This window comes from Gopherus flavomarginatus, chromosome 1, assembly GCF_025201925.1.
Source record: "Gopherus flavomarginatus isolate rGopFla2 chromosome 1, rGopFla2.mat.asm, whole genome shotgun sequence".
Taxonomy (NCBI): domain Eukaryota; kingdom Metazoa; phylum Chordata; order Testudines; family Testudinidae; genus Gopherus; species Gopherus flavomarginatus.
In genome coordinates this window covers 352,189,914-352,202,118 of record NC_066617.1, presented here as the reverse complement: position 1 = coordinate 352,202,118, position 12,205 = coordinate 352,189,914, and the positions used below count along the sequence as shown (strand labels likewise).

General features: G+C 37.3%; 1 protein-coding gene across 6 annotated transcripts in view; it reads right to left on the bottom strand.

Annotated features, from left to right (window-relative positions):
- Window positions 1–12,205, bottom strand: part of DLG2 (discs large MAGUK scaffold protein 2) — a 1,579,821-nt gene that overhangs the window by 1,145,784 nt on the left and 421,832 nt on the right. For 2 of the 6 annotated variants that reach the window (XM_050940556.1, XM_050940567.1), the window contains exon 1: window positions 3,576–3,769. The exons of the other annotated variants lie outside the window; for them this stretch is intronic. In XM_050940556.1, coding sequence (XP_050796513.1) covers window positions 3,576–3,695 — 120 coding nt within the window. In that variant the 5' untranslated portion in view covers window positions 3,696–3,769. Of the gene's footprint in view, window positions 1–3,575; window positions 3,770–12,205 lie in introns of those variants that run through there. 6 annotated transcript variants of the gene reach the window in all.

The following is a 12,205-nucleotide window of genomic DNA, read 5'->3' as shown; positions in this document are numbered from 1 at the left end:
TTGGGCCCTGAGCTCTTGACTCCCTCACTGGCCTGCCTGCCCTGTCAATCCAACTAACTTGGAGTGCTGGTCTCTTCCAATTGGACCTGGGGACCTGTCAGTCTCAGGATCCTGACTCCCTTTCGACCCTTCCCCTGTTTCCTGGTATTGGGAGAGGGCTAACCAAAAATAAAACCAAAACAACCCACTAAATTTCATCAAGGGGCCAAAAGCACCATTATAGAAACTCCCACTGACTTCCACAGGGAGAGGATTTTAGCCCCAAACTTCAGCAAAATAACTTAAGACACTGACAGACAGCACCTGTAAAAACATTTCAGTCTTGCCTCATACAATGTGACCTCAGTATTCACAACGCTCCCTACATTTATACAGAGAATGCTGTAAATACTGAGAAAACGTACCCTAATTATCTAAGTCAAGAATGGAAAGATTTTAAGGGTGACCATTATACAGTGGGCACAATTCTAACCACAAACATTTATGATCAAGCAACACTTGTGGCATTTATTATGCTGTATTTTTTATGGGAAATGTTGCAGCTACAACGGCAAGTATAACTACTACATGTGGTAAGTATCCAGTCTTTTTATAATGATCACTATGTTTCTGTCTTTGGAGATATTGTTCCTAAAATGTAATTTAAATCTGTCCTCTTACATAGCCTCAGATGACATCTCCTGCTGAGGTACAAAATATCTTATAATATATACACCATCCCACAAGAGTTTATATTTTAATAGCACAAAGTTTAAATTCAAAACATAATTTTGTTTCTTTTCATTTTAAAATTGAAACTATGTGAAGATTGATATGTTTTTACCTGCAGTAAAATTTTCTGAAAATTTTCTTAAAGGGAAAGACTTTTTGCTCACAGTTTTTCACATATCTTTCTCCCATATATATTAAGCATTGCTGTTTCACTGCTGCACAGGCAAAAATAAATATTTACTCATACAAGAAGTTGGACGTTCATGGTCAATGTCCTTAGTCAACTGCAAAAATGTATTTTGAATGACAATGCAAGGGGGAGCCTATTTTTCCTTTTACTAGCTTACATATGTCAAATAAGTTCATGCTGGTGATCTCAGCCAAACTTGCAATCGAGAACCACGAGTCCTGCCTGGAACTTAAAAACCTGATACTTCTAGCATCATAAACTGCATCTGTCACCAGAAACAGACCCAACCCTCTTTTCTTTTTCACTTTTTTAGTTAAAGCTAACCTACTTGCTGTAACAGTCTGTTCTTACAATTAAATTCCATATTGTTACTTAAAGACTAAAATATTTGAGAACCGCTAGGATTTTTCCATCCCTTTAAAGGGGAAAAAAATTCAAAACCAGAAACAGATGTTTTATAATGTATTGCATTTATTTTGGCCACCCATAAAGCTGCAGATCATGTTAGTGCCAACTAATTTAATAATACCAGAATTCTGCAGAAACGCTGTATAGCATACTTTAGAAGGATTGGTGGGGGGCTGCCTTTCACTAAAACCCTATTTAATAAGTAATTTCCTATTTCAGGAAAATAAAATAGGAATTACTGCACGTGTAAGTGGTAATCACCGCCACCTGATCAGCTACCCCAGTGACCTGTGAACTCTCTGTGGCTTTTTATATTGCTATTCCCATGAAAGGATAACTTGAAAACTGATGTGTTAGATGAAAAATAGAAACATCTGAAGTTAATCCATTCAGAATAATGTCATATAAATAATATTCAGTATGCTGATATTGTACAGCAAATGAATAATTCTAGCTATTTAGCAGCTAAAGAAGTTCCCACAAGTTAAGCAGTACTTATCCAAACACACATCAGGATTTGGCCAAAGTTTTTGTGTAGCAACACTTATTTTTCCCTGTCTGTAAATCCAGGCAAAGGCATTTCTAAAGTTAAACCCATGAGGCTAACAGTTACCATAGTACTTACTTATAAGGTACCTACCTTGTGAAACTTACAGTTACAAACTTTACTGCAACTTCTCCTGTATCCATTGTTATTTAGACTGAAAAGTCATTTCTCGGTATCAGCACCATTTTAGCAGAATACCTTCAATACAGTTCTACACAGAGTAATATGACGATCTTAAACAATAGAGAATAACTGGTCTCTAAACATTTTTATTGTTTATTGACAATTTGCTGCATAGACTACAGAGCGCATAACATGGGTATAATTTGCTGCCAGAAACATTTTCAGAAAAACCATAAGAAAAAAAAGTAACTGTATTTTTAATACGACAAACAGTGGTGTTCAAAATTATTAGCTGTATATGTTGGCTTGCTGTCTAAGTAATCAAAGATAATTTGTATTTTTTTCATCTTCCCTGTCAGACGTGGGGAAGAAAGTGGATTACAAAAGTTAATGAAAAAGTAATAAAAAGCAAAGTCTTGACAATTCAGTAAAACTATCTGCAGCACACACTTTGATTACATTTACATGACTATGGTCTCACAATGCAAGTTGTTAACGAAATGATACCTTTAAAAAAAAAGTCTAACAACCAAAAATTCCTTTTGACTTAATAAACAATACAAAGATCATCATTCCACTATCAAATCTGTTGTTTATACCAAGCCCACATACAGAAAGCTTACTTTTATTCACAGGGATGTTAAAAAGCAGTCTAAAACCCAAATATTCTTTACAAGTATTGATCCAGTTAAATATTTGTATTACTTTTCTTTCATAATGCTTTCCTTCCCCGAAAGAAACACTCTACTGTGCCTGACACAATCAGAATGCCAATAGTCCCTCCCCAATATGCTGACAGAAGACTGTAATTCATTTAAATTATGCAATTGGATTCCCAGAGCTGGCCCACTTGCTTGGCTCAGAGCTGAATACAGTGTCAGTGATCCTTTCTGCTAATATTGTCCTAGCTGCTGACAAGGGAATAAATCTAACAACTTCTATTGAAGTTTTAAGGCTAATTAACAGAGCAAAAAATGCTAACATGAGTGACAAAAGCTGGTTAACAGTGACCATGAGATTGATGCTGCCAGCAGACTTAGCATTTTCCATATTTCCCTTAGCATTTTGCAGAGTGATAATATATATTTTAATTCTCATGACATTTCTTATCATTTGTTTGTATGGATTTGGTGACAAGTTAAAAACAAATCTGGATGAAAATACAGTTACAACAAAACCCCTGGTTCTCAGACAAGTAATCAACAAGAAAACGTGCAGATTTATCACTTTGAGGATAAGGGTAAGGAGGAGGGAGTAGAGGGGAGAGTATTTGAATTCTATGTAGCTTTTCACAAACAGCCTTTAGATTCTTGTTTCTGGCCTACCTGGACATTACCAAAACATTTTTATCATAGCAGACAAAGGTAGGAACTGAATTGCAAACAGTTAAAACTGGAGGTCACTATACTGCAAAATTAAAACATGCTTCTCTAGTTAAGCTACATAGACACAATAAAACAAAGCCTTCACAACCACCTGTAATAATATGCCTATTCAGCCAGCAATTCCAAAGTACTGAGCAATACAAGGTAGACATTTTCTGCAGCTGCTTTTACATGTACATTTCTGCCAAATTGTTGTCTCATCTCTTCTTACCTTCACGTTAGTCCGGAGTGCACAGTAACATGCAAAAAACATTGCAGTAAACAAGGAGCATATGGACCAGTATTCAGCTTCTCTGCTCTGCACAAACGGAACACACACGATCCTGAGCATGTGCTACTAAGGAGCATCCGTTCTCTCTGTCAGTTTGAAAATGCATTGATCTCTGTTTTTCTGACTACAAAAAGACATGTCTTGAAGGCACTGAGTGAAAGCTATATCTCTCTTCATCAGCTGTAGATAGCATTATGCCCAGTAATATCAATTGGCAGACAATTCTGCATCTGAAACTTAGACCTCATTTGTTTTTCCTTCCAGCATTTTAAATTTGGGGAGAATATAAAAGGGGGGAGGGGGCAAAGACTTACCCAGAGGGGAAAGGTGAGGAATTAAAATTTAACCAGTTACTAATATTTCCGCATGGCTTTGATGTTTTTTTTAAATATTTTACCAATGGAATAAATTTTACATGTGGGAAATGAAGAAAGGACTCTCTTTCTGTTCTGAGATTTACTGTAGACTCTGCAATGTTTCTGTCTAGTCTTGTTAAAGATGCAGCATCCCTTTTATCAAAGACAACGTCATCAACTATTACAGATTCAACACATTCTACTTACAAATACAGTCTCTGATTAGGGACAATGGCTGGCTGGTTTATTAATGTTTCCTCAAATGCAAGTTCAGTCCTCTGTGCTAATCTATTTTTAAATGGCTAAAAAGTCCCACCTACTCCTTCACCCTCATTTAATAAAAATGCAATGAACTAGTTATAAAAATCATGAATCTCCTTGTGCTCCTAGCTAAGAACATGGACCATTGGCTTTAAAAGCTATGTTTTCTTGTCTGACTGGGATTACAGACAGAGAAAAATTAAAATGAAAGCAGAGAATCCCAGTGAAGATTGTACCTCACATTTTGCAACTAACTCTGAATGTATAATATTCAGATATCTTCCAGAAAGATGAAACCCAGAACCTAGCCAGAAGACTAAACCTTAATTCACAAGCACAAAAATAAGATGAAATCACTCCTGTCACTCCTGTCAGCCACATGATGCTACCAATTAACTGATTGTTTACTGGGCTGAAAGGACATGAAGTCCAAAGCAAGGATCCAACTCTTCATTTCCAGCTCTGGAAACCACCAACATTCACACTGGATTAAGAAGCTGTCTTCAGAAATAAAACCGGAAAAGAATTCCTTCCCACCGCCCTCCCCCACCCACTGCAGCAGATAACTGTGGGAGGAAAAGAGTGGTAAACGCTTTACTACTACCTTCCCTATCAGCACAGAGCAATTTGTGTAGGATAAGCATAACTTAATAGAAAAATCTTCAGTGACTTTTAGGATTTTTTAAAATAATGCTTTACATAAACCCTCCAGAAATCTGCAGAGATGCTGAAAGCCTGCCAAAGTCAGGGAGTATTTTTTTTGTGGGCAATGAGGTGAAGAAGCTTTACCAGAAAGACATGCATTTAAAGAAGAACAATTAGGGGAAGGGGAAAGACAGCAGGTTTTTCAGCTTCTCCATAATGACTGGCACTAGGAAACTGTCGTCAATTCCGAGTGAACAGCTATTTTTAGTCTGTCATTGTTTGTGCCTTTTATTAGGAATGAAAAAGGCAATGGTGTTTAAAGCTAGATATTACTGTATCCTAAAATAGCTACTTAATTTGATTCCCATTTATGTCTGTCATACAAATATAGGCAATTACTAATCACAACCACAAGCATAAGAATGACTTCCGGAACAAAACTCTGATTCTATGACTTTTACTAGTAATTAAACAGGAGTCTAGCTGCCCTGGTCAATATTGCTATCACATCTCAAAGTTACAGTAGCTCACAGACTTCTGTTGCAGCAATTCCCAATAAATGAGCCACAACATAGTAACATGTTGCTCAGCAAAAAATATTGGAGATTTAATTGATGTTTTCTCCTTCACTTTTCCAGTGAATAAAGAGGGAAAGAAATCACAGTTTATTTCTCAGTACAGTATATTAACAATTAAAATTAAGCCTCTAATTCGTTGAAAAAATTCACAGATCTTGGGGAATTGTGATCCACCAGAGGAATCTGACTCAAAAAAGCAAAGATGAATAGATGTACAGACCTCGGCAAGGATCAGGCAAGCATGTAGATCAGGGGTAGCCAACCTGAGCCTGAGGAGCCAGAATTTACCAATGTACATTGCCAAAGAGCCACAGTCATACATCAGCAGCCTCCCATCAGTCCCCCAGCACCCGCTACTCCCAGCATCTCCCGCCCACTGGCAGCCCCGCCAATCAGCGCCTCCCCCTCCCGCCTCACACCTCTTGATCAGCTATTTTGTGGCGTGCAGGAGGCTCGGGGAAGGGGAGAGGAGAGAAAGGGGAAGAGAGAGGACATGGCAGGCTCAGGAGAGGGGGGCAGGAAGGGATGAAGTGGGGACAGGGCCTGTGGCAGAGCCAGGGGTTGAGCAGTGAGCACCCCCAGAACATTGGAAAGTTGACACCTGTAGCTCCAGCCCCGGAGTCGATACCAGTACAAGGAGCCGCATATTAACTTCTGAAGAGCCGCATGTGGCTCTGGAGCTGCAGATTGGCCACCCTGATGTAGCTGCATATGAAAATCAAGTTTAGGCCAGGACAGATGCCTCCTTTCTACCAAATGGATTACTGAAGACTTCATTCGGGAAAGTCTCTGAACCACCCTTATACTGCATGGTCTTAAAAAGTTAACATTTCAAAATTAAAAACAAACAGGAAAATAGCAATCCAACAAACAGAAAACAGAACAACGTAGACATAAAAATGCATCTTGTATGACTCCTAAGTGATCACCCACATAAGAGATATTCAGGGCAATGACAAATAATACAAAGTCCCATCCCCAAGTCTTTACAAAAGAAAAACTCACACTGCCTTCAGATGTTTGGGGAAAGGAAGGCTTCCAGGAAATGGCAAGACCCTGACCTTCATACAGAGCAGACTCCTGTTCCTGTGATAGCCAGCTGGTACAGACGACTGAGGCATTTGAGTGGTAGCTAGAGAATCAAAACCTCCAAGCAAACCAACAGGAGGTTAATTTGGCAGGGGTTGGATCATGTAAGCTACACAAACTGATCCTCATAGCATTTTTGCATTGTGGCATGTACATTTCTTAGTCCAATTCTGTACAAATTTGTTATTGAGCACTTGGAACTACTTGTGGTAGTGACAGTAAGTATTTGCAGGACAGGGCATTTAGATTCTCTGTTATAAATCCATAGTGAGGCAAGGGAAACTGCGACAAACAGAGGGGCTAAAATAAGTGTTTTGAACTGAGTGGATCTTGAAAATTCCAGAGAGTGAGTGAGAGAGGCTGAATAAATTATTCACAGGTTACCCCTCTTCAGTAATATAAACGCATTCCGGACACCCTGCCATTATTATGTAAAGGTTGCTATGGCAAAGATCTTCTTGCATTTCAGGCCAGTAAATAAGGAAGACTTTTCCCTAGGCAGGTTTAACTTAAGCAACAGCCTTCCCTGAGAGTGCTTTGGTGCTTTTTTCCCCTCTGGAATCTGATAAATACAAAATTGTCTGGTTGTCAAGTACTTAATACCCCATTCTTGATTAGATCACCATTTTACTGGTTTCCTGTCCTCTGTGGTTGTCTAAAGGAAAGGGTTTGATGGGATATTTGAGAAAAACATGATCTACTTGGAAACATGCGTCTGATGAAGCGGGAGCTCATGCTCCAATACGTGTGTTAGTCCATAAGGTGCCACAGGACTCTTTGTCGCTTTTTACAGATCCAGACTAACACGGCTACCCCCTCCGATACTTGGAAACAGTTTCTCCATATAAGATATATGTATTTTTATGAACCAAGCCTTTGTGGTTAGAATTTCAAAACAATGCCATAAATCCATTTATAGGTAGATCTAAAGAAAGCAAATGGCAGCAAAAACCAAGTTTTAAATAAATGATGTCCTGGTCTTAAACAGTGGTCCTGGGCCTGAGCAATATGTCTTCAATTCACTTCACAGAAATGGGCTTCTCTTTGTGTCAGCAGGCTATAAAACCTAACAGTGAAAAAGAAGGAACAGAGATCCAGAATGAAGGGGGTAGCAGAAGGCTTCAGAAGGCACCTGCAGAAGGCTTCTATAACTAATTTATGGCCTATGAAAATTAGTTTTTGGTAAAATTGAAAACAATTTTTTTTCAAAATGTTCCATAAATCAAGAACTCAAAAAAATGGTTTAGGTTCAGTTTTGATTTTGACCATTTGAAAACATCTTGATTGTTTTAAAAATAAAATTAAACAAAAAAGGAAAATGTCTCATTTCAAAATGTTGAAACAAAACATTCTGATTTTTTCAAGGGTTTTTTTAAATTTAATTTAATTTTCTTCTTCTTCTTCTTCTTCTTAACCAAAACACTCTGCCAAAATCAACCCAAATTGATTAAATGTTATGGCATTGCAAAATCTACAGTTTCATCAAGAAAAAGTTTTGGTTGAAAAGTTTTGGCCAGCTCTATCTACAATCCACTTCTCAGCATGTATTTACAAAGCCTGGCTCTTCAATTCACACAATTATAACTCCTGTTTCTTGCTTTGGAGGTCATCCATTTAATCCCAGTTATGGCAGCTGTCACATGTCCATATTGTATTCAGTGACTAAGGGACAATAGCAGTCTCCCCATTGAATTTATGATCTGACAATATCCTTCTAAAAGGGATGTATCCCCAGATTCACAAATAATTTCAATGCCACATAATACTCTTGCTTTTGAAGTTCCTGTTCTCAACAATGAAAGTTCATTGTGCAAGTCAATTACACAAATTAGGTGAATTTAGCAAAACACTAACATTGCTGGTAATGCTATCAACTTTCCTAAGTGAGTTCCAGCCTGTACTACAATATGGGGCCATAACCATAAGGAAATCCATGGTAAAGATTCAAAGCCCAACATCCTCAGAAAGCACTAAAACATTTGAAGCTGCATGGGCTGTTATAAACTCCATCAGCACAACTCCCAAAAGTTACAAGCTCCTCCATCCAGCATGCTGTGCAGAGTGGTTGTTGCTTTCCTGAGTACAGAGGAATTTACAAGATTTATTTTCATAACTCACTATACCAAGACACTCTGATCTTTATATTGTGCACTCAGTTTAATATGCATGTCTGCTAAGTTGTAGAGTTTGGCCCTTAAGGAATTCAGGCCTTCTGTGAATCAATCCAATGAAAGAGATAGAGACATCAGAAAACCTACATGGTGAGAAACCTTTGATTATGTAGTCAAAAATAAAATTTGGATTTTCTGTGGTTGTTTCAAAATACTGGAGACATTTTGTATATATATTTTTATGATTTGCCATTGATACAACAGTTGTGAATTAACATTTTACTCTTTTAGTTTATGAACTATAGCTAAACTAGTGCATTTAAGCATAACATCCATATTTCCATGGTAATAATGTGAATGAAAGAGGAGTAGACCTCCAGTGTTCTACTGCATTGATTTTTAATTACAACAATTCTATTTTAAGAATGACTGTATTTTCCCCCAATAAATACATTTTTTAAAAAATCAAACCATTGTTATCCTAAAGCTGCATAAAGAACCTGTTTTATTTTGCATTGTACTTGTTAGAACACTGTATATGTCAAAGAGCTAGTATTTTACTCCTTCTACAATAATTTTAGAGGAGGAAACAATTAAAAAAGGAGTTGATGTCAAAGTGAAAAACATGAGATAATGTTGTGTAACATCTGGTCTAACGTGTGCACTATGCTTTCACGTACACACAGGGTCATCTTTTTTAAAAGTGTACCCAATATTTTCCCCTAAGGAGAAAAGCTGCGACAGGTTGTACAGGCTGTGGAGAGTGCAATGGATGAACATCCATAAGCCAAGAAATACTTTGCCCCAGTTTCTATTTTGGATGTGACATCGCTTTGGATTCATTGGACACCAATTATCAGCCTTAAATGTCAGTGAATACCAACCTCAAATCTAGGTAACAAGACATGTAACAAATTATTCTGAAACTACAGTCTTCTAAATTTTATCAGTACTTGAAAAACTAAATCAAATCTGCACAACATTTAAACTTTTGGATGATTAACAACTGGAACAAACTACTAAGGGAAGTGGTAGATTTTCCATCTCTTGAAGTCCTCAAATCAAGATTGGACACCTTTCTGGAAGATACACTTTAGAAAAACACAAGTTATTGGGCTCAATACAAGGGTAACTGAATGAAATTTAATGGCCTGTGATATACAAGAGATCAAACCACATGATCTAATAGTCCCTTCTAGCCTAAAAATTTAAACTTAGCTAATTTTTGTTTAATTTTTTTTTAATTTGCAATATAGGTAAGAAAGTGGATTTATAGTGATAAACGTGAGGAGCTTAATATATTTAGCTTAACAAAGAGAAGATTAAGGAATGACTTGATTACAGTCTATATGTACCTACATGGGGAACAAATTTTTAATAATGGACTCTTCAATCTAGCAGAGAAAGGCAGAACATGATCCAATGGCTGGAAGCTGAAGCTAGACAAATCCAGGCTTGAAATACGGCAAAAATGTATAACAGTGAGTGTAATTAATCACTGGAACAATTTACCAAGGGTCATGGTTTAAATGAAATTATTCAAAAACAAAGTCAAAAGAAACATTTTTTCTTTATCAACATTAAAGAAACAAGAAAGATGAAAAAATTCATTTTGACATTTTCACATCTAAAATTTCATTGAAATTGACATTTCCATGAAACATTTCGATTTAGACTGAACTTCATTTTCCATTGGAAAATTGTTCCAGCAAAAAAAATTTCACTAGCTCTAATAATCAGCCTCTAGCAGACGGTTAAACTGGTATCTTTTTAAATATCATGCACTACACAGTAAATTTCTAGTAGCAAAAAATGCCTGCACTCTTATCCTCAAAGTTGCTCTCTCTTCCCTGCAGTATTCTCTAGGGTTAAATGGAACGAGGACCTGACAATATCAAGGAACACCTGGAATTAAAAGAGTCTCTAAACTGCAAATTATAGCTATACCCTAATGACACTTTACTCCAGCTGACCAGCTGTAATAACCCTGTCTCCCTAACCTCCAACAAATCCTCAAAACGTTTAGTAACTTATTTCATTACAGGGTGAATAGTTTATTACCCCTGTCGTCAAAATTCTTGTCTCAGATCTATACTGTAGTACTCGAGTTTAGTATCCTACTCTTCCTACATGCAGGACAAGACTGGGGAATGAGTGCATGCAGAGAGTAGAATACAAACCTTGACTACAGCCATGCTGATTTGACAGGAAAATGTTCCCATTCCCTTAATACTTTATTTAAGTCTTGCAGCTAACACTCTCTTTGACTGAGAGAAGTTACAGCATACCCATTTCATATAGTAGCCAAAAAAAAAAGAAAAACTCCAGGAAAACTGGGCCAAACTCTATTCTCAGTCACAACATGAGTAACTGTTTTGACTTCAGTGGAGTTACTACAGTTCCCCAGCAGTGTAAGAGATCACAATCTGGCTTACAAAAGCAGCAAACAGTCCTGTAGCACCTTATAGACTAACAGATGTATTGGAGCATGAGCTTTCATGGGTGAATATCCACTTTGTTGGATGTATGCTGAATACTGCAGGCCAAATCTGGCCTACAGTATTCAGCACACAAAAAATAAAATACTATATATTGGGTGAAATCCTGGCTCCCTTGGAGTCCCTGAAGGCAATGACAAAAGAATTCCATTGATTTCAATGGGGCCGGGATTTCACCCATTTTCTTTAATGTATAAAATGGATTTTGAAAACAAATCTCTGCGATAATGTGTACATTTGGGTTTGGACTACCATTTTTAAAAGCATAGTGCTCCCAGATAATCTTTAGCAGATTATCTTGATGACGTTGAAGGTGTCCAATTTCCACTTGCTTTCTCATGGTAGATGTGGAGAAGTCACTCATTGTGGCTTTACACAATTTGCCATCAGCTTTTACTACAACACAAGCATATGAGGACAAAATTAGAAAGGACAAGGCACAAAACAAAATTAAACTACCTACAGACACAAAGAGTAACAACAAAATGTTTTGCAATATATTAGAATACATGAGAGGAAGTCCCAGGACAGAGAGTAAGCCCATTACTCAATGAAAATGGAAAGACAATGCAGCAGTGGCTAAAGTCTTAAATGCCTTTTTTGTTTCAGTTTTCACCAGAAAGATTGGATGACTGACATAGTGAACATCAGTGTAAATAGGGTAGGGAATGAGGCTAAAATAGGGAAAGAACAAGTTAAGAATTACTTAGACAAATTAGATGTGTTCCAGTTGGCAGCGCCTGATGGAATACACCCTAGAATAATTAAGGAACTGGCTGAAGAGATCTTTGAGCCATTAGCGATTATCTCTGAAATCGTGTGGAGGATGGGAGAGATCCCAGAGGACTAGCAAGGGCAACAATCTCTAAAAAAGGAAACAAGGACAATCCACGAAATTATAGCTCAGTCAACTTAACTATGGTACCCAGAAAGATAATGGAGCAAATAACCAAACACGCAATTTGTAAGCATCTAGAAGATAATGATGTAATTAGTAGCAGTCAACATGGATTTTTCAAGTACAAATCATGT